Consider the following 23,455-nt stretch of genomic DNA (forward strand, 5'->3'; position numbering starts at 1 on the left):
TTTTAAATTTCAGTTCTACTTTACCAAAATCAAACAATTTTGAAGCAATTTTAAATTCACATGTGATGATGTGCCATAAAACTACTATGTTAATGTTGATGTCTGTTATCATGAACTGCAGACTATAATTGAAATTCAGTCTATTTGTAAAATCATATTTAATTTAAATTCAATTTGCACGTAAAGAGTACATGGATTGTGCATTGTATTGGAGAAAGGCCTACTTTTTTTTCTACCACATTTCTTACAATAATTGACTCATTGATAATTTTGATAAATAAGATTTGTACAGTCAGTCAAGTACAGTCATCTTTTAATGTTTCTCAGTTAACATTTAGTTGAGTTAAAGGAACTGTGCTTTTTATCAGGTTGAAATAATTTATTGCTAATCTAAGTGGCTTCAGTCTGAGGATATTTGGTAGCAGACGGCAAACTGATCCACGAGGTTAGTTAAACAAAATTCCAGTCAATCTCAATTAATTGACTGAACGGTTACAACTTTAGCAATTTATAAAATTAGTAATAACAAAAAGCTGCTGGAGTTGATATGCAGTACAGTACTTGAGCATTTACTTACACTTTACAACTTTTTCATATTTTTTAGATTGTATGTTCTAGTCCAACACAGTTGCACACAATTGTGAATTGTGTAAAATTGACAATTGTAAAAGCAATTTATTTATTTATTTATTTTTCTCAAATAAATAACTGAAGATTTGCTGCACATGTGTATTCTGTCCCTTTTATTCCTGATACTCTTTACTAAACTTCAGTGGAAACTCATTACTAAAGTCCACCTGTGTGTAATTTAATCCCATATGTCAAATATAAGTACAGCGATAGAGAATATTAGTGAACAAACAGTATCATGAAGTTCAAGAAAGACAGGTCAAGACAAGTTGTTGAGGAGATTATTGCAGGGTTAGGTTATAAAAAAAATAGCATAAGCTTGGAACAAATTACAGTAAGGAGCACTGCTCAAGCCATCATCAGAAAATAGTAAGAGCATGACACAACTGACAGGGCGGGCAAGAAGAACTTTAATCAGACAAATCTAAAATCAGAGGCCCATGAAAACTCTGGAGGACTTGCAAAGATACACAGCATCAGGTGGAAGAATCTGTCCACTAGACAACTATTACTGTAGTTCCACAAATCTGACCTTTGTGGAAGAGTGTCAAGAAGAAAAGAAGTTGGTGGCAGCATCATGGAATGGGCATGCGTTTTTTTAAGATTGACAGAAGCAAATGTTAAGGAAACATTTGTTAGGGTTGCAAAAGATTAAAGACTAGGGCAGAGGTTCAGCTTCTATATGATGGCCCTAAACATAAATCAGGACCTAAATCTAAAGGAGACCAATCTGACTGAATTTAAGCAATTCAGCAATAAAAAAGTGTCCAAAAAATCTTTACATGAGACAAAGTCCAGAATTCGAGGAAAATACGGTACTACAGAGTATCGAGTCAGGCCGAATGCAAAATGCATGGAACAATTATCAGATGTTTATTTGTATCAAAATATATGTGAAATCCCAATAGGAAACAAATACATACATGCGCCGGTACATATATATGTATATTACTATATGACATCAGTATGGACGTAAAATGCTTTTACAGGGTAAGCCCCGCTCCAACACGCCTACCCCTTCCCTCCCTCCCCAACATTCCACACGGGCGGAGGAGCAACAAGCTACCGAACCAGCAGCAACAGCTAACGCGAGCTCTGGTAGGGAACGAGGAGTATTAACATGCAGAAGTTTAGAAACACGGATTCCTCGTCTTGAGCGGACACAAGCGCAACGTTTGCTGAAACCCGAGGCGCCCGTCGAAGCCATGGCTCACGACTGGCTTTCATAACAGTTTGTTGGTCGCGTAATTTGTTGCTTCAAATGTGTGAAAAGTCGCTCGGTGTCTCTTCGTCGTTGAACAAGATGGCAGAAGCAGCATCGTTGCAGGATTTGACTGCGGTGCGAGTCCTCGTTGCTAGCTTGTTCCTTGACGCTCTGGGTGATATGATTTATTGGTCCTACTGAAGGTATGTTACCGTGTCTAACTAAAACACACCGTTGAATACACGTTGTTGGTTGTGCAGGTTTTGGCATTTGGTGTCATTTTACCGTAGAACGGACTTCGTTCGCAGCTAGCTAGTTTGCTAAATGCTAAGCTAGCCAACTTCAGTTTCACCAGATAACGTTACTGTTACCAGCGGAAGCTGATTAATAAGTTAAAGGCCACGGAAAATAGCATTTGTTTCCATCCAGTGGTTTGTTGAACACACACACCTGTTTTAGGAATTCGAGTAACTTCAGCTATGAATTTTCTAAAACGACAATATTGTTTTGTAACAAAAAATATTAAACGGTTGCTTAAAAGCCACAGTACGCTTTAGAAGTATATGTATCTAATCTAAATGTAAAAGCATCCGTGCGTATAGTATAACGCATCTATAATTTAGGTGCCTGTCACGTAACATACGTTTCAACAGGTGTCTTTGCTGCCCCCTACCCCCACAGCACCACTCCTCCCACCGTCTTCTAGACTGATGAGTGACTGTGCGTGTACACCCAGTGTTTCTTTACACGTGAAGCGCCACAAACACGCACATGCGAGCACACGAGCGCATCCCTGTGCCGTGGTTCTCCGTTTCAGGCTTGTATCTCGTCACCCTGAGAGATATCAGGCTGCCTAGGTTGGCAGTCAGGCCAGAGCAGGAGGTAGAACAGCTGTTTTGCCTTGTCATTCCAAAGACTGATGGATATGGTCCCTTTGGCAAACGTGTGAAACGTGGGGGTGAAGACAGCCATATGGTGGCTGTCCATTTGCTTTCTTACAAGTACTTTATATTATTAGGTAATTTTCAGTATTCATCAAACTTACAAATTTAGTGTGTGAATAATACATATGATCTTTCGTTTTTATCCAGGAATAACTTTTTGACTTCCAGTTTGCTTTGTGGAAGTTGTGACAAGTGGTTCACCTCTAGTCAGCAGTATTTCTGTTAAAAATTACCAGCTCTTCTAGTTACAAGAAGTGAAAGGTGTTGTGCTGACGCTGAGGCACACCCATCTGCTTGTCTGAGCCTGTGTGTTATAGCTTCAGTTGTTGGGAAGGCTAATACCTCTCAACAGGACCTACTTGTCAAACAAAACTTTGTGTTTTGGACAACCAACTGTATAAAGGTGACATAGACTTGTGCGGGTACTTGCATGTAAATCATCAACTCAAATTTGGGTTTCAGTCATTAGTCAAATAGTGTTAAAATTTTGTAAAATGTGAGTTATAAAACACATGTCATGCTTCATGGTGCATCCCTCTTAGTCACTGCTAGCATTGTGGTTCTTCTTTGTATGAACCTGACCCACCAGTAGTAGTAGTGTTCAGGGACAGGCCTGTGATGCGCTGGGCTTTCCCCATCTCCCATTACATCAGACTAGTTCCCTTTTCTGCTAATGGTGACATGATGGCTTAGGTGTGTATTTCCTTTTGCAGCATTTATAGCTGCTTTATTCAGACCACTGTCATTACCATAGTCAAAGTTCCCTTTTGAATTTGACTAGTTTTTCAGTGCACAGAATTTTGTCATGAGGATTTAAAGTAAATTCATATTGTCTCATTTTCACTATTGATATGGTTGCTTAGGCTAGAAAAGTATTCTGATTATGTTCCAATGTAATTGTGTTGGCTATGTAATAGCTTTACTAAGAGATAATGTGTTTTATTTTCTGTTTTTAGGTATGGACTCACAAGTTTTGATTTACCCATCACACTCGCACTCAGCTCAAACAAGTGCCTTAGGAACCAGCATCAGTGGTACCAGCAGACATATAGGTGAAGTCCACTGTCATAATAACACCAGCAGAGCCTTTCAGCACCAACCCCCACCCAAGACCTATGTGATTGGAGTCAATTACGGTATTGCCTATCCAATCAACATTATCCCATCCTCAGCTGGTGCTGATTCAGGAGGATTGTTAAGGGGAGATCAGCTTCAAGAAAGAGAGGAGTTGGCATTGCATGTGACAGGATTAAAAAGAGAGGAGAGGCATCAGCTAGAAGAAGATCCTGCTGGGATCCACAGCAAAGCGTCTCTTTGCCAGAGGAGAGGCCCACAGGATTTGGGGCCTTGTGTTAACACCCGTGGAACCCCATCTGGAGACTGTGGGGTACTGAGTGGGGCTTGTACAAGAACAGACAAGGAGGCAGCCAGAAACGGACGAGTACAAGTGAGAGGTGAACCCACAAACCTTCTAGACACAGGTGCCAGACAGAGATGTGAACCACAGACCGGTGAAAGTGGAGAACATCTGCAGGAGAACAGCTGCATTGAAACCATGCAGATAGTGGAGGAGGTTTCTGCCTTATCTTCACTTTCTCCCTCTGTGGCCATGTTGCAAACCAGCACTCAGAACCATGCAGAGACTGTGAGAGTAGGGGCCGGAGTGACAGTGTCTGCTCAACACAACAGGGTTGATAGAGTGACAGGCTCTGGGATTGTTGTGGACAGTACTGAAATTAGGCGTAATGGTAGTACTGAGGCAGTAACAGGAGATGCAGTGACACGAACTGGATCAGTAGATGGGGACTATAAGTTAGTTCAGCATGAGGTTCTGTGCTCATTGAAGAACAGCTATGAGGTGTTGGAGTTTCTGGGTCGTGGTACCTTTGGTCAGGTTGTAAAATGCTGGAAGAGAGGCACGAAAGAAGTGGTGGCTGTTAAAATACTGAAGAATCATCCATCCTATGCACGTCAGGGACAGATTGAGGTAAGCTTTTGTGTGTTTTGTAGCGCAAAGCAAATGTTTCACTGTCGGTGCTATAGGTAAAACTGAAAAGGGGCTTTTCCTGATCATTCCTAGGTGGAGATTCTTACCCGATTGAGCAGCGAGAATGCAGACGAACACAATGTGGTGCGTGCTCTGGAGTGCTTTCAGCACCGCAGCCACACCTGCCTGGTGTTTGAGATGCTGGAGCAAAACCTCTATGACTACCTTAAACAAAACAAGTTCAGCCCACTACCACTCAAAATCATCAGGCCTATTCTACTACAGGTAAAGCGATATTTTTAAGAGTCGTACACAACACAACTGAGCTTTTACACTTGGAGCATCTACAAAATCTGCAAAATTTTATACCTGCAATTGTGGCCAAGAATATATTGTGTCTCCGTTCCCACAGTCAGTTTTGATCACAGAAGCTCAGTAACTCTCACACAATTATCTTGTATTCATATTTATTCTTTTCTTTCTGTTGTCTTTTGTAGGTGGCAACAGCATTGAAGAAGCTGAAGTCTCTGGGATTAATCCATGCAGACCTGAAACCAGAGAATATTATGCTGGTAGACCCCACCAGGCAGCCCTACAGGGTGAAGGTCATTGACTTTGGCTCAGCTAGCCATGTCTCCAAGGCAGTGTGCTCCACTTACCTCCAGTCAAGATATTACAGGTGATGACTTTCATTTGAATCTTTTATTGAGATGCTATTATTTAATTAAAATGTATTAAAACCCGTATTAGTGTTTGGGTCATAATGACCATGAAAGTTCTGCAGGTGATTCAACTTGACTTACCCATACCTAGAATACATTATTTTCATTTATTATTTTATACAGATTCTTCTGTTACTTATGAGTTAACACAGAATAATCTGTTGCGATGAGGAGCAATCATTAAATTGGTTTTGATGATCATTTGAATGTCTTTTTGCCTTTCGGATAAATCCTAATAAATCTTACTATACAGTTACAAACAGCCTACCAGTGACAGCAGTATAATGTATTTACTTTGAATACTAGGCAGTTTTATTATGATGAAAGCAAAAAACTGTTTAAAGAGAGTAATAATTTCCGTACCTAAGAAATGCCACATGTTTTTTCAAATAGCACAGTTAAGAAATGAGATTACTAGGATACAATATTTTTAGGAAGATCACTGGTTGTAATAACACAGTGAGCAAACATGGCCTCGTGTGTGTGCGTTTCCCACAGAGCTTAGCAAGTTTTGTTCCGTCTTTAAGTGTTTAGGCCTCCTGTGGTCTTATGTAATCGCACTGGACTAACCTGCACACCGTCACGGAGGCACAGCATTTGCTCTAACCTTTTTTTCTCTCACAGTTTTTGTTGTCTTTGTTTGCTTTTCTCTTTCTTTGTCCGACTGACTTTTTTTCTTGTCCGTGAGCACTTTGTGAGCAGGCCTGTATACATGTGTGTGTTCAGCATATCACGCCTTCTACTTTGCTGTTCTTGCATAACATTCAGAGGAACTGAGATGTTTATGAGGAACACCGTCATGAAATATTTGGCGTGTCTCTTAGGCTAGGGTGAGGACAAAAACTTTTTCTAATATAACAGTATAACCACATAACTCCAGGACCTGTTTTCTTTTTTGTTAAATATTCAGTAAGTTGTTGCTGAAATGTTGTGGTCTTGTTGGCGTGTGGAAGTTGCATCAGGTGACACATTTGATGAAGCTTTTTTCTTAGACAATGTGTTAACTTTTTATAAACTATGGCCGGCAGTCTTATTAACCTCAGTTTGTATTTGCAAGTTTCAGCAAGTATGTGTGCGGGTTGGGTAATTTGTTGCATACTTGCTTCTATGACAAAATCCATGTAAGGGAAGCAACTTTCTCACTGGTCGCAGTTGTAATTCTTCCTTGTGCTCTAAAGGTCAGGATATAGAAATGTCCTTCCTGCCATCAAATAAGTGACTTTAGACTAAGATAAAATAAGTATAATAAAAAGCACGAGTACATCAAAACACCAGCGTTAACTCCACTTTAAAGAAATCCACTTTCTAGCTTCGCCAAACCCTGCCTTTCTGAGAGATGATGAGGAAAGTGGATCTGTGGTCGTTGCATAACAAAGGCTTTGCTCTGCAGTTGACCTGCTTAAGTGTGTGTTGTGTTCTTGTGTGTGTTTTGTCTTCATGCAGCATGAGAATGTTGAGATCATAGTGCAGTGTGGAGGAGGGGGGCTCGCTCTTGATTTCTAGGAGTTCATTTAGGACACAGAATGTCAGGTAAGAATGTGGTATGTAAAAACCCACATTTAGAAGCAGGAACAGCTTTCAAATGTTCCTATGTAACTGGGTGTGTTCATATGTGCACCCTTGTCACCCTGCAGCTGCCAGAGCTGGATATTTAATGTCGTTTACATGTTGTGCCCCAACATGCTTCACCATAGCCCACGAGCATCTTGGTGTATATATTGTAACTTGTTGAGGTAATGTGTGTTCATACAGCTATGTCACCACTATCCACAATTTTCTATCCATTGTTATTGGGAAAGCAGGACCAAGTGTCTCATAATGGCTGCAGTGTGTTATACTGTCACTACAGGGAAGCAAAACTGTTAAGAGAATTTGGTTTCACCACAGAGGGTAGGAAGGATTTTATTTTGGCTGTTGGCATTTGGATCTGGATTTTCCAGAACCATTTATAGTACCACTGCCAGAAATTTGATTTTGCATCCGTCATGCTCAGATAAATTGGAGTTGAACTTGTGTCAATATAAAAGACCATTGGATTCTTTTTTTTTATTCTAGTGAAGCTGTGTGTTATCAGTATGTTTGTTGTATGCTTTGTTATGATCATCAGGACTGTAGGCTATAGATGAGCAGTCATCATACACCAACATGGTTGGGGTGGTGTGAATGTGTAGTGTGGCCTGTGCTTCTTGTATTAGGTTTACTGCTCCATTTAGTACATGGTCATGCATTGTTTTTCTGCTGCTGTTGTTGTTGTTAACTTGATTGACACAGTGCATCATAATCGTGTTTGTTGGCACATTTTGAAAAATGTTGATATGTCAAATTGCAGACCGCATTGGTAAGCATGCATAATGTCAGGTCTTCTGTATTAAGTGTTGCAAGTAGGGATGGACTGTCTCAGTTATTGTTTGATTAACTGGCGTGTGTTAGTGCATAGGGAGGCAAACAAAACTAGACCTAAGCTCTTTTAATCTGTTTGATATTTACTATATGCTGCACAACATTTTACTGATCTTGCATATTCTCCAATTATTAGATGTAAGAACTTAAACTGTGGATTTTGTTAGCATGACTATTGTAGATAGTAGCTCTGAAAGAAGCTATTAAGTTCTTGTCATGCTCCAGTGTGTTGTTGGCATGGTAGCATGACACACACAAAACCCACTGAGGTGGCTGTTCTAGCCTGAGGGAATTTGTGACGTAAAACCACCTCCTACAGTGAAAATGGAGTACTGAGCTATGTGAATAATTCAGCTTAGTAGATCAGGTGGTCGGAAAGACAGCCATCACCTTAGCTCACCATCACATTTTGGTATATTAAGTAAGACTCTGGGTGTTAAAGGGTCTGGTCTAAACTAACAAAGAGCCATTTGGACCCAGTTTCCAAGGACAAGAAAACAACACATTTTTGAGATCTAAAATGAAAATAACACTGTCTATTGTTTTTTTTTTTTGTTTGTTTTTTTATTTATTTTTTTTATAAAAAACTATAGTGTTTCTGATAAAATCCATGAAAGTCATTGTATGTGTTTTTATTGTGCATGGGGTTGATTGGGCTGGTTACCATGTAATTATTTTGCATGAACCCCCTCATTAAAGTGTGTAATGTTGATGAACCTCAAAAAAAGAGTAGTGAAAATAATTGAAAATCCATGAGGTTTTAAAATGTAATCTTTCAATCAAATGTATTTTTTTTTTGTCGTACTTTGAGTTTCAGATTACTACAGATTTGACATGCCTGTAAATGCACCTGGATGTTTTGGATATGAGATTATCATGTTCAGTTTTGTATACAGGGATGAAAGTGTGTCTTATAAGAAGTCTTATTTTGTCGCGTGCGTGTGTGTGTGTGTGTGTGTGTGTGTTTATATTGTGAGACAGTATGGGCTTGTTCTTGTCATACCTGCTGCTCTTTACTGTAACTAGTTTGTTCTGGAACCTGGTCTGACTGCCAAACAGTGTGTGCGTGTCCATGCATGTCAGTCATTGCTGTTGCTTTTAGGATGGCTAAAGCTGGGAGTCCTTTTTAAATCCTCTGACTTATTTGTGTCATGATTGACAAATCTACACTACCTAAGCCTATATTTGTGTATTCTATGCTTAATATTTTTTGACCATATTAACAAGTATGCTGTCCGTTTGGTGGGAGTGTATTGATGCGCGATGAGCATCACCTCTGTTGATGGTCATATAAATTTAAATGTGTAGGGCCCTCTTTGTCCTACTCCCAACCACCCACTCCCAATGTTTGTTACATAACTTTGCTTTTTCCTCTATAGAAGCAATTGGACACAGCAGACTGTTTCCAGACAGTATGGCTGCAAATGCGCAAATACAAACTTACATTTGTTCACTGTTTTACATGTGTGACTATGAGCTCCATTTATCACACAGTAATACTGTTACATTAGCGTCCGGTTGTTGCTTGGCAACAGTCTTTCCCTGTGGTCATCACAGCGGTTGTTGCTATTTGCAGCACTGCTGCTCAGCTGCTGTGTTCGGGCCTAATAATCCATTGTTTTCATATGCCACACCACCGCTGCAAGATAAATAGCGCCGTTTGTATTGCACAAGTGTTAAAGTCCATTCGTTGGAAGTTATTTCTGTTTTGTTTTTGTTTTTTAGACAGCACTGCATGTTTAGTAAGTTTGAGATGCCCAAATTAAACTTACAGTGCAATAAATATCAATAGATACAATTTAAGTAACTGATTACATTATGACAAACTACATATTCCTTATTCCATAATTTGCTTTTGAATAGCACTTCATTGCATTCAGTCCTGGTACTGCTAAGCAATAAACCTTTCTGTTTGTCCTTGCTTTGCTAACATACCTAGATAAGCGTACCTAGATATAGCGGTGCAGTCTTACTTAAGATATTGTTTTTCTTTTATGTGGTTGACAGGATTTGCACAACTCTTGAAGATATTTAACCTAAGATTAACCAGGCAAAAGCTTCCAACTCTTTTTCTGCTTTATCCAGTCAGCATCAAACAGTTACCCTTCTAAAGTCATAAACATCCACTCTAGGCTGTTACCGCATGACTGGTTTTTCAGTGCCATTGGTGAGCAGCTCCCAGATGTAACGTTTTTTTCTTTGTAGGGCTCCAGAGATTATTTTGGGCCTTCCATTTTGTGAGGCCATAGACATGTGGTCACTTGGCTGTGTGATAGCTGAACTCTTCTTGGGCTGGCCCCTCTACCCTGGAGCGCTGGAGTACGACCAGGTACCATTACACACAAACACATACATACATACATACATACATACTAAAACATTTATATAATAAATCTGGGCCAAATCATATTTCTCATGTATAAAAATTGTTTATACTTTTTTTAAAAGAAGAAACTACTCCAATATGTAGTAAAACTCATTGTTAGGGCTGAAACATTTCCTTGAGCCACTTGATTGATAAAAAAAATTTGGACTTCATTTAAATGATATACCTATTATCCATATAATAGGTTTTCTTTGCATGTCTTTTAGTAGACAAAATACAGAATCCTGACTTTTAGGGAGTGTTATGTAAGGTATGCAGATCCCCAGCCAGCTCATCTAGACACATCTTCCTTTTGCATGCAAAACAGCATGGATGAGTTTTAGCATGTGTAAAGTCTGATTATGGCTGACTGTCATTGGGGTGAAGCTGAGATGACTGCAAATTAACAGAGGTAATTCTGAAAGTTTCACATCTCAGAATTATTATTTATGTTCTTGTATCCAAGAACATAAATCATATGGCCACATATCTGCAGTGTAAGCATAAATATATTTTCAAAAATGTTAACCATTTATTTTTAGCTGCTAGTTGTTTTCTTATTAATCCATGACATACTCAGTTACTAAAACAATTGATAGCTGCAGCCAGGTTTATTATTGCAGCTTGATCTCCTTCTTTTTTTCTAACAATAGACAGCAAATCCAGCATGAATTCTTTTACCAATTTGAGCTGTTTAAAATTTGGAAATTGATTCTGGCTGTGTAGAGTCAGAAATTGTTTTCCCACAAGTCTGTGCAGTCTAAATGACACAAGTGGGACTCCCAGCAGAGTCCTCCAGCAAAAGAAAAAGAGCATGGGAAAAGGCCCAAACCACTTTCACAGACCAGAACAACAAGATATGACTGTGTTTGACCATAGGCAGATCTGTGAAGACTAGAATTAATCTCATGGTGATTATGTAGGATTAGATACATTTGTTAGAAGAATATGGGCATACTATCATTCTAAGACAATTACAATACACAGGAGCTTTTATTCTGTTTTCAGTAATTGTTTGGTAGTGTTGCACCTGTGATTCCAGCAGCTAGCAGTATGAACATTTACCAATCAGTGTGTCATAGAGCTTTGCTGAGCGTGATGGCTCTGCTGTACCACTGCACCAGTTTACACAGTCACACATTTGCACGTGCACACCAAGCCCCCAAAAGCATGCAATGCTATGCCAAGGCTCACTGCAGTTCCACTCTACACAGCAAATGTATTTATAAACATAAGCCTGATGGTAGACATGCGCACACAAACACACACACACGTACATCTCCATCAGTGCATTATCAGCAGGTTCCCAGTCCAGTGTCCTCTTGCCAGTCAGTGCAGTGTTTGTTCTGGGCTGTAGACATGTGCACGTGCGCTCATGCGCCCAGAGAGACAGACAGACAAACTGTTACACACACACACTCTCTCTATCTCTGACTGGTGACTGGAGGTTTTCCATAGATTATTGAATTTCAGGAACGTTGTGTTATTCTAAAGAGGGACATTCAAGAAATGTCAGACCAGGAAGTTGAGTAACATTTTGCGAAAGTTGACACATGTCTGGGAAGTTTATAGATGGTGCAAGACTTTATCTGCAAAATAGCAGAACAATAAGGGTTACACTCAGTAGGATAAATCATGTATTTTTACATCATGGTTGGTCAAACTGTATGTGTGTGTGTGTACGTGTGTGTACGTGTACGTACATGCTTGTGAGCGCGAAAGAGAAAAAGAGCATTTTAAATGATAAAGCTATGCATGAAACGACACTGTCTGGCATGTGTGGTGGTAATGGTAGTTTTCTGTGGAATGTTTGGTTATCACCAATTTTGTCCACATGTGTTTTAGCTACATGTAGCTATTAGAAACTCTGAAGTTATTGATTTATAGGTCAAGCTTAAAAATGTTTTTTCTTTGTTTAGGTAAAGGTAATTTCTTGTAATCTCTGCTTCTCTCCCTCGGACTTCACATTTTCCCCTTCCCGTCCCTCTTTCCTCTTTTCCCTTCCCTCTTTCTCTGCCTCTTTCTGTTTTCTTTTCAGATCCGGTACATCTCTCAAACTCAGGGCTTACCTTCTGAGCAGCTGCTCAACAAGGGGACCAAGACCTCTCGTTTTTTCTCTAAACAGTCAGATTCCCCCTACACCCCATGGAGATTAAAGGTACTTGTTCACAGATTTCTCAACCGCACGCACATAACTCAAGTTCTATTTGCAAAAGACATTAGAGTATTTAGAACAGAAAGTGACATGGGTTCAGAGTAAGAATTGACCATTCATTTAGAAACTACAGTTTAGAACTTTGCAGTTAGCATCTTTGTTCTTTCTCCAGTCGACTGAACAGCATGAGAAAGAGACCGGACTTAAATCCAAAGAGGCCAGAAAGTACATCTTTAGCTGTCTGGATGACATAGCACATGTGAGTATAGTGCGAATTTAAGCCTAAAGATGCAACTGGCCTTTGAAAAATAATTATTAAAATATCAAAACCTGAAGTCTAAACAATTCAAGTGTCGCCTCTTTGCTTTATTTCTCCCTTTGATCAGGTGAACCTGATGCTGAGTCTTGATAGCAGCGACTTGCATGCAGAGAAGGTGGATAGGAAGGAATTTGTGTCTCTGCTGAAGTGCATGCTGCTGATCGATGCTAAGGACAGGATTGTTCCCTCAAGTGTCCTCGGGCACCCCTTCCTCACTATGACTCATCTACTTGACTATCCACACAGTAACCAGTAAGGCACTGTCACAACAATCTGGCCTGCACATTTTTTAATTAAAAGGTTTAATTTTAATAAAAAAATATATACAGAAGAAAATAATGTAATACGTCAGAGTGTAGTACTAATCCAATTGTAACTTCTCTGATCTTTACCAGTGTTCAGTCATCTTTCCGCATCATGGACATGTGTCACGGTCGGCACAACAATGCAGTTTTTGATGCTCTCAACCAGAACACCATTCATTTTCCAAGGCCTTCTGTAGCTTCCACTGCTTCATCTGGCCTCCCACTGGGCTACAGCAACATACCAGTCCCCACACAGGTCAGCTAGCATTAGATCATGTGTTACCGTATAATAAGTGAGCAAATACAGTTTTATATTTGTTGCAGTGACACACCAGTCATTATAGTATTTCATTAGAACATTATGCCATAGTACCTTCATAGAAAAACACCCAATTTCTTCAGAGGAGGGAACACCCATACTAGTGTGGTTATGTAATATTTATTTGCATCAGAACGCACAATAGGTCTTATGTTGCTCTCTTCAGGAGAGAAGCTGTTATAACATTTAACAGAACAATGGTCATGTGACCTGATGATGGTTCTCAAGAGTTGCTGTTGGTCTTCTTGCCCTGTCTGTACTTTTTTGAAAGTTTACTGTCCTTTTTTTTTTTTTATCCAGACTGCTTCTTAACATTTCCCCTCTTTCTCTGTTTATGTTCTCCACTTTATATCTGCCACTGCTTCCTTTCTAAATCCAGACTCTAACCCAGTCAGCTCCTTCAATGTTGCATCCTGGGATAGCTCTTACTGGAAATGGTCAGTTTGGATGCAGTGAATCTTTCCCACCTGCACTACTTCTTTGTCCTCCCACCATACAAGGTATGTCAACTGCATGTTCTGCTTAGTGATAATTTGTCAGATTTTGAAATTTACTGTTTTTGAGGCATTGCTCAGTATCTTTATTATGTAAGGTGCAAAACACAAAATCAGCTGGTCATAGATCCACCAGTCAGTTGTTGAATATAGCCATGTAATAAAAATCACAATATGATTTTCACTTTTTAGGCAACCTTAATCAAACAGCTGGGTTTTCTGTTCCCATGGTAGCACATGCCCCTCCCATACAGCCCTTACCAGTCAGGCCTGGTGTGATACCTCAGGTAAGGCACCTGTACTCACAGGCAAAGTAGTTATTAAACTTCATTTGTTCACAGTCAATATCTTTATATCTATTTAAGTAACCCGGTTATTCTGCTGTCTCAAAGTAAGATGATTACTCAGCTGTCGTGTAAACAGGAAACCAGGTTTTTCTAATCGGGAGAACGATTAGACACCCAGTTCCCTGGGTAGATCTCTCCCAGAGAGCGTTGATTTCTCTGCCATGGCAATTTATCACCAGGTTACTATTCTTTGCCTCCAGATATTCATGTGGCTTCATGTTAAGGAATTATTTCAACAAAATGTTTTCTAATTTGTGGCTCCTAGATTAAAATCCTTTTAAAATAAGGCCACAGTGGAGAAAAAAATCAGAGTATGACTTTCCAGTAGCCTGGTTACCTGAGTCTAGAACTGATTTCCCAATTATCCGCACCTCACAAAGTGTAAACATTCAGCAGCAGCAGCAGCAGTAGTAGTAGCAGTAGCTTTTCCTCACTGAAATTACACTGCAGCCTATATTTCCTTTTTTTTAACCATTTATAACAGGTCTGGTCCACTCGAGGACAGCAACTACTCGTCCCTGCTGCCTGGCAGCAGATGACGCCAGTGTGTCCTCCCCCTTCTCACCCACCTCCACCTGCATCCACTGACACGACAGCTGGCCCACAGAGAGTTAATGACTGGGGGTGAGCTTTAAAGCTGGGTCAATCACACTTGGACTAGGGAATTCGGCAGTTTTTATTAAGATATAGTTGTGTTTTTAATGAACACCTGCACCAAATAAATAGTTACTGTAGTTGATTGTCTTCTTATCTATCCTAAATGTGATTCCTTTAATAAATGTTTTTTTTTTCTCTCAGGAAAATGCATCCCCACAGCAGTCACTACAGTTCATTGATTCAGCAGCCTCTCTTGACTAATCAGATGACAGCCCTCTCTGCCCACCAGCCAATGAACATTGGTATAGCTCATGTTGTCTGGCCCCAGCCAACCAATAAAAGGAACAGGCCCAGTCACAACAGGTAACATTCTGCAACTCAGTGATGTTAGGCACAGTTTTTATCATTTTTTTCAGGTATAATAAAATTAAAGTAATATATGTTGCTATTTTTCTGGACTCTCACTTTCCTAGTTTTTAACTTTATATATCAACTTTATGTTTAAAGAAACTTGTCCCATCCCAGTAACTTCCAAATGTCAGTGTGTCGAACTCCAAAGATGGCTGATGTTGTTGGACCTGCAGTGCAGGAACGGATACAACCTCAAAGGGAGGTGCCGGTGGTGGGAACAAGGCCTACAGAAGTGCAGAACACCGACTTAGATGAAGACGATGTGGAGGCAGAAGTGCGCTGCTATAATGAGGTTGCACCAAATAATAACAGGCAGCTGGACCTGTCTAGTCACCAGCAACGTGATGTGGCAATCCTAATGGGTGACACACCTAGCCCTGCCCAGAGTGTGATTAGCATCCGCAGCGAGCTGACTGATGAAGGGGAAGATGAAGACCCTCAGAGGTGTCATCTGAGCAAGTGAGTCATGTCAGAGTTTAATCATTGCGAACATGGAGGATCTTTTTACTGAGCAGAGCTGAGGGCAGTGTTGATTCATCTTATGAGTGTGTTTGTGTAACCTTCTGTTAGTTCTTAGTATCTTAATGACAATTTATCGATGCCAGATAAATCCAAAGCTTTTGTGATTGATACAACTAATGTTGACAGAAACTATTTTTCTGTTTTTAGTTGTAAAGAGGCGTGTGTGTGTGAGGCATGTAGAAACACCCGTGTGTCTATGGAGAGAATTTGTTCCCTCAGCAGCCCCGACAGCAGCCTTAGCACCAGTTCCTTTGCCTCCAACTCACTTCACTCCAGCCCGTCTGTCTCGCCATGCAAAAGACCCAACAGGTAATATTTCTTAGTGTCCATATGACACGTTAAACAATGTGTAGTTCTAGTAACTTGATCTTTGTCCTGCTTTATTCAGCATGTCTGAGGATGATGGCCATGAGAGTGGTTGTGACACAGTTGAAGGCTCCCCGAAATCCGACACATCAACTTCGCCGTGCAGCAACAACCCATATCGCTACCTTGCAAACAATAACCACAGCAGCCACCCACCTTTGGCCGACATGGCAGTGCCTCAACCTTGCCCTGCAGTGCCAGGCAGGAGTCTGCGTGGTATCAGGACAATGGTGGTTCCACCAATGAGAGTGCAGAACAGCAACACTCAGGGATCAGAGGAGCGTTCACGGAGAATGGGTCAGTTTAAAGTAATATTTGTCCATGTATGTATTTTGCAACATCATCTTGTATAGTTCAGTAATAGTTAAGTAATAATAGTTTTTCAGGGCGGCTTTTGCATATGCTGTTTGTGTACTAACACCCATTGCTTTTTGCCATAAATGTAATGCCTCTTGCCACCTGCCTTGTGGTCTGTCACCTGTGGTGGTGTCATCTTTCCAGGTCATATGGAGGCGGTAGAAGGTTACCGCCCTCTGGTGGGTCATAGAGGAATGAACAGGTGATCAAGAGACACCAGCAGAGAGCTGACCCCACACTGTATTTAATTTGCATCCATACCAGACAATGCTAACATTGTCGGTGAATCAGCCATGGCTGAAGATACAAAAAAAAGACCCCTTTGGAAAAATTTAGAGATTTGTATGTGATATAATATATTAAACATTATTTCTCTATATTAGTGGTGAGGTAAAATTAGATGGAGCGTCAAATACCAGGGCAATATTAGTTCATGTGTTAATAGGTATTAATGTGTAAACCAGTCCTCAATGACAACACTGAAAACATACTCTAATAGCGATTCTTTTGCCTGTTGGATTAGGGGGAAATGGATGCATTTCCTTTTCCAATGGGTCAGAACCTCTTCTCTCTGCTGGTTCTTTTCATACAGCCAGGTTTTCCCAAGTCAGTGATCTGAGATCAGTTTCAAATGTAATTCTCCCCAGAAGTTAAAAAATGTTGCTAATGGTGGAGCCAAATTAAACTGATCACAGTGTCTAAGGATCTATCATCAGCTTTTTCATGTGCTTGCTCTGAGTGAAAACAGTCCCTCTCTCTACTCTCTTCTTTTCCACTTTATGGGTGTTTTGTCAAGGACATATATGGTTCTGTGTTTACCTGCATGTCACAAAAAACATATTGTTTCCTTGATATCCACATGATGTTAAGTTGGACTGTTGCCATTTTCTCTACACCACAAGGTCTGTATTCAAATAAAGACATGGAGTTCTTCTCTGTCACTTAATTGCCTATACAGCAGGGACCAGTGTCTAGGGATCACAGTCTTGGTATACATACATACATCACATAACTGTAGCCCATAATGCTGTCATGTTTAATTTTTCAGTTTGGTCATTGCATAGTGACTCTCATTGACTGTGTGTTTATGTGACGTGTTGAAAATATATTCGAAATGTGCATGTTGTTGGGTAACCTTTTAATATATACTGCTTCACTGACTTTGGTCCATTTTTGCAGCTTAAATCTCCTTGTCTGACTTTTGATTTTTTTCTTGTCCCAGTCTCAGAGTCCTGGTCCCGGTCCAAAGGGCGCTGCAGTCTCATTGGACAACAGAGCACTCCTTCCTCTGCCCCCCTCCTCCCATCTGCCCCCCTCCTGTCCCAGCAGCAGCATCCGCTGGGCTTTGGACAGGTTAATTTTTATTTAATTTTTATTCTATTTTATATATGGGGAACAATACAGGAGCTAACACCTTTTTTAAATTTATTGGACAATGTAACTAGAATAAGATGTAGTTTGTATCTGAGTTGATAGAGGACCTTTTTTATAGCTGAAGCTTTCCAGGCTTACACTTACCTAATGTTTATACACAGTCTGAAGCGATTTAAATTTATTACTGCTGAACAAATGTAAGGAACGGTGTCCTCTTGTCACGCCTGCTCATGAAAGCTAGAATGTTTTTTTGGCAATCTGTTCAAGTCTAATTTCAATGCGTTTCTGTCAGGTGCAGCCGTACGCCTCAAACTACAGCAACAAAGAGTGGAACAGCAACTGTGGGCCACTGCGACCTCACGCCTTCATCCCTCCTACTGTCCACACGCACACCTTCACACACCTGCCGCACAGTCCCACCCACACTTCAGCCACCACACAGGGCCTGCACCCGCACGCCCTGCTGTCCTACCCACCCAGCGGCGCCCTCACTGCCACCCACCACCACCCCCACCCTATTTTGCCTTCTCGGCCTGCTCCTCTCCTCCAGCACAGCTTCGGTCTCTCTCAAGGAGGTGCTTTAGTTCACCAGGTGGCCCTGGGCATTGGCAACCACCCCCACCACCCAGGACACCCTCTTCCTCCTCACCCACACAGGCTCCTCCCTTCCCCTACCATCAATCAGCACAGCTTCGCCCACCACCCCCATCAGTTCAAGCCTCCGTTCCCTCCACCGCCACCTCCTCCTCTCCCATACATGGCCTCCCCGGTTGCCTACTCAGGCTTTCCTCTGAGTCCGACCAAACTCACTCACCACCCGCAGTTTTCTTACATTGGAGGAACAGGACAGGTCCACAGCAGTACCTTCTTGTGAGGAAGAACAACGGGAAGTGGTCTGGGTCTGCGACCTGGTCAGGCAGAGCTAGCAGCAGAGCACAAAATGGATACTTGTGATGAGCAGCGATAAAATATGGTTATAACATGGATGTCACAGTATATGCTTAAAAATGACTGTGCTGAAGATGTTGTTTTCTAATGTTTGTGGACAACTAAAATCAGCCTCTGTAATCTGGGGTTCACAAGTCAGATTATTTTTGATTGACAGAAGATCTTTTTCTTCCTTCAAAATCACAAGACAATAGAGGAAACTAATTTAAATCAAACTACATAGCTTTATAAAAGAGCAGAAGACATGAGACTAAATTAATTAACAAATGATGAGGAATTCTAATTAAGATTGTGTTTTTTGCACATTACCTCACTGTCACTTGTTGTTTGAGTACTTCAGAAAATATGATCTAAATAGAGGCCTAAAATAATTAGTTGCTGCTGTCAGGTCACTCCTTCCCTTTATCTTCGCCTTGTAGCACATGCTAGCCCGTCTTGCTTCGTTTTTTTATTTTTAAGGCATCTCAGTCTGTATTAACCAGGTGTGAACACTCCTGTCCTTGTTTGAGGTAGACTTTGCTGCTGTCATTTCCCAGTGCCTTAAAATATGAGTCTATGACATTACTTCAGGAGCTTATAGATTGTACATTTAAATGGGCTTGCAGCACTTAACCTTCAGACTCAGAATATAGCAGACTTATTGGATAAATGTGGGGATAATGTGTGTGTGTGTGTGTGTGGTTTTGTTGGTTGGACTTCAGTTTGCTTTCTAACTCAGAGTATAGATTTACTTTAGCTAGAGGCTGCACATTTAGGGCTTTGACTGAGCGTTTTTGTATATAAAGAGTTATCTGATATTTTGATAATCTATTTCTATTCACTATAGTACTTAATTCGTAACAGTATTGTCACTGTTTACTGTAACTGCAATACAATCTAGATAGCCTCTGGGTTGCTGTGTTTATTATTTGGCATTTACAGTAGGTTAGAATTGCATGAATGAAGTTTATGGTTTTGATTTTTGGGAGTGTTGTAGAGTAAAAAAAATAACATGACCTTATGTTTTTACTTTTAAAAGCTTTTCAGTGTTGGAACTAACCTATCAAGTTATAGTATCATTGCTGGGCTATTGAGTGTTAGAGGTATATCATAATTCTTTCAAATGTTTCTGTTAGACAAGCCTGTTGTCTAATGTATTAAAGCCTGTTAGTTTTGATGCATTCCTTCAGTGTGTATGCGTAGCCGTGTGTTTTTGATTTCCAGTTGCTTGTAAAGCTGTGTCTTTAACTGTCATCATATCATCTGGTATATTACTCTAATCAGCACCAAAGACTGTTTAAAAATCATTTCTGAAGCATGGTCGCTACGATTTCTCCTTTCACCTCCAGCATACTGTTGCAGTTATCGACATTGAAATATATTGTGAGAACTCTATTTAAAAAAAATTGAGGTTGAGGTTTTATTTTTCTGAGCTATGTTTTGGCAAAGTGTATTTGGAATGTATAGATAATAAGCTGCTATGTACTGATTATCTGCCACTTCGTAGCTGTGAATCTAGAGGATTAATCTCAGTCTAGTCTGCAATTCTCTGTTTTGTAATGTAGTTCTATTGACTAGATATAATAGAACCGGGGTTTGTTTTTATCAGAGTATATTAAATGCAATTTCTTTATGCTAGTGCCTCCGTAAATTGGCTTTGTTGTTTTGAACTGATTGTAAACTGCTGTAACGAAAGTTTTTTTTTCCTATTCTTGTGTGTGTGTGTGTGTGTGTGTGTGTGTGTGTGTGTGTGTGTGTGTGTGTGTGTGTGTGTGTGTGTGTGTGTGTGTGTGTGTGTGTGTGTGTGTGTGTGTGTGTGTGTGTGTGTGTGTGTGTGTGTGTGTGTGTGTGTGTGTGTGTGTGTGTGTGTGAGTGAGTGAGTGAGTGAGTGATTAGCATCAGTATTTTAGACATAGGCTAGGTTCTCTCTTGGAATCTATAACTGGTGTGTCATTAATTTGTTATCCTTTCTTCCTCTGATGACGTAGCTTTTGTTATCTGTCATTGGACTGTGTTTTCAACTCATCGTACTGTACAACTCGAGTGCCTTTCTTCAAATAAGTGGCTGACGGATAAATAGATATCAAAGCAGTTGAAAATTCCTAGACTAGTTGCTTTTAGGAAGATCGTCTCTTTTCACGTCATGAAATCCCAAAGTTGTTTGTTTGATAGACTAAGATACGTTCTTTTTCTTCATAATCCTAAGAAAGTCAAGTCAGGGAACGTTGTTGTGTTCACAAAGAGCCACCTTGCAGTACGCAGACACACAGAGCCTGAAGATACACAAATACAAAGCTTTATTCTCACACCTTGAATGTATTTGTGGAACTTTTACATCTGTTTTCAGTTTGCAGTCTTTCAGTTCGCATATTTTTTGCTTATATCGTGATTAGGACTTTGACAGTATGTATGAAGCTATTTACAATAGGTAAATAATATGTATTTCAGTCAGGGGATTAATGTGCTTTATACATCAGTCATACTAAGTTTAGGTCCAAACATGTCCTACCGCCCACATCGTATAACATTGTTATAGGTTTGCTATGTAGCTTTAGTAATATGTGTATTTGTCTAATATGCTACTGTGTTGACGATCCCGCATCGGCAGCATGTACCATTCAGCTTGAAGTGCAGCCTAGAAATATAATGGATAGCTATTTGTTATGTCACAATAATGTGTACTGTTTAATTTTCACTACTGTGTTGTGCAGCTTTCCACACTCTCTGTGCTTTTGCTCAGCTTAGCACCTGTGGGATGAACACATGTATCACCTCAGTAATATACTGCACCATAGGCCCCCACTTGATTGCTGAGGTGTAGATAATCTAGCATCTCTGCAGCCTTGATCAACAAAGTCAGTGGATGGTCCCATTCCCATGGTTTTAATTCTTAGAGGGGGAATTTGACCTTCATGTGATGCCTTGCCTGATCTTAAAGGCAATAAAAAGATGGGCCCTCTGCTTTTACTAATGTTGCTAATGCTGTAGTCTGCCTCTAAAGGCATTTGTTTTCAGACCTGTTCTTATTAGACCCCACATGTTGTGTCATCTTATCTAGGTATTGGGCTGAACAATAAATAGTCTGAAATTCTACTCCTAAGACATGTTTTAGGTAGATTCTGAGTTGTCACTAGGCATAATTGCTCAATTGAAACTGTTACTGTCCTAAATGTGTTTAGGTTTGTGTGGCTTTATGATTTTAATCTGTTTTTCGGCTACATTAATTTGACATGTAGCAACTGCACTGTGCAATATCTAATGAGGACTGGGAAAATGATTATTGTTGGGATGTAATAATGTGTGTCTTACCCGTTTGCGGTCGATTCTTTTCCCCCCTCTAGTTCTCAGTGAGTTTCAATGTGACCAAGCCTTATATACTTTGTCACAAAAAGCGGGTTCCTTCTTGGTGACTCTTATTGGTGAGTGTCAAATTATGAATTGATGGTGTAATATGTTAAGAATCACTTTGAATTAAAAAATATCTTTTGCTTCAGTCGTCTTGTTTTTAATTACTTGTAATTTAATTTGTGATGTAAACCAAAAATCTAGACAAGTAGTGAGTCAACAGGTGCCACGCTACGAGTGGCCGTGAGCTGATCCGGTAAAAGCCACTGCACATTCACTGTTTTTAAAAGGCCTTGTACTATTTTTGAGGTTTCACAAATTTAAGATTTTATTGTGCTGCAAACATGGGGAGTGAACATATCAATGTAATACAATTTTTATGATGGTTGTTTCCCATCACATCTAAAAAAAATAATTAGTTTATTTTTATTTAACCAAAAATAGAACCTGGATTTTTTTAAATCCAAGCATTAAAGTAAAAATCCAAGTATTCCAAAATTCACTATAGTAAAAATATAAATATAATATCAAACAAAACAATCATAATATTAGATTTCTTATTTGGAAAATTATGAGATTAGAATTTTTGTAAGACCAAAGCCTGAGGACTTTACGCCATCTAGCGATAGCAGTGTGAAACTACAGCTTTATTGTATTACGCAAGTTCATCTTCAGTACTGCTGGACTACTAGTCATACTACACTGATTTATTACTATTATTGCTTTTGAAGTGAAACTGATTATTAGACCGAATGCTCTTGCGACACATTATAGTGAATAATTAAATATATACTATAAATGCAGGTTACTGTTACACACACAACTTGAAAGCCGAGGTTAGGTTTTATTTTAATGACACGTTATCAACCTGTGATATTAAAAATGAAAAAAATGTTTGTGATTTAACAAGTTCTGACTAGACAACAGAGCTTCAGTCTTCTGTAAATAATCAGTGTGCGGTTGGACTCTCACAGCTGGTTGTGAGACTGGGGCAGTGATAGTGAGAAGACCAACAGGATGTGGGATGTGGACGCAAATAATCATCATCTACATCAATAACATTTTTACAGAACCAGTTTAGTTTTTAGCAGAACCACAACGTGGTTATTATTGGGTTTACGTCACTTGTTCTAATTTGAAAATGTACAAACTTCAACATCTAATAGGGTTAGGGTTAATAATAATATAAATAATAATAAATATAAATATTTGTTTCATTTATATTAATTCTGTGTGATATAATTCAAATCACAAAAAGAGACTGCAGCAGTTTGCACAATCTATCCTCAGTTGAACACAAACATGAGATGCAGAAAGTGATAAATGTTAACATTTGATGGAAATATTAGCTTAATTCAAATATGA

At 39.8% G+C, this 23,455-nt stretch overlaps 1 protein-coding gene across 4 annotated transcripts; it reads left to right on the forward strand.

Annotated features, from left to right (window-relative positions):
- The first annotated feature begins 1,617 nt into the window (after positions 1–1,617).
- LOC114857152 (homeodomain-interacting protein kinase 3-like) lies at positions 1,618–22,238 on the forward strand. 4 transcript variants are annotated; one of them, XM_055509976.1, is made up of 18 exons: positions 1,618–1,728; positions 3,735–4,765; positions 4,859–5,050; positions 5,263–5,444; positions 10,093–10,216; positions 12,291–12,410; positions 12,580–12,666; positions 12,794–12,978; positions 13,122–13,287; positions 13,730–13,850; positions 14,037–14,131; positions 14,676–14,815; positions 14,990–15,151; positions 15,296–15,658; positions 15,869–16,030; positions 16,110–16,384; positions 17,667–17,797; positions 18,111–22,238. In XM_055509976.1, the coding sequence occupies exons 2-18, from the start codon at positions 3,737–3,739 to the stop codon at positions 18,690–18,692; spliced, it is 4,116 nt and encodes a 1,371-aa protein (XP_055365951.1). In that variant the 5' UTR covers positions 1,618–1,728; positions 3,735–3,736; the 3' UTR covers positions 18,693–22,238. The 4 variants fall into 4 exon arrangements, with proteins under 4 accessions (XP_055365951.1, XP_029009167.1, XP_055365952.1 ...); XM_029153334.3 differs by having other exon boundaries at positions 1,675–2,037; XM_055509977.1 differs by having other exon boundaries at positions 1,675–2,037; positions 18,117–22,238.
- The last annotated feature ends 1,217 nt before the right edge of the window (positions 22,239–23,455 follow it).

This window comes from Betta splendens, chromosome 6 (genome assembly GCF_900634795.4).
Source record: "Betta splendens chromosome 6, fBetSpl5.4, whole genome shotgun sequence".
In the NCBI taxonomy this organism is placed as follows: Eukaryota; Metazoa; Chordata; class Actinopteri; order Anabantiformes; family Osphronemidae; genus Betta; species Betta splendens.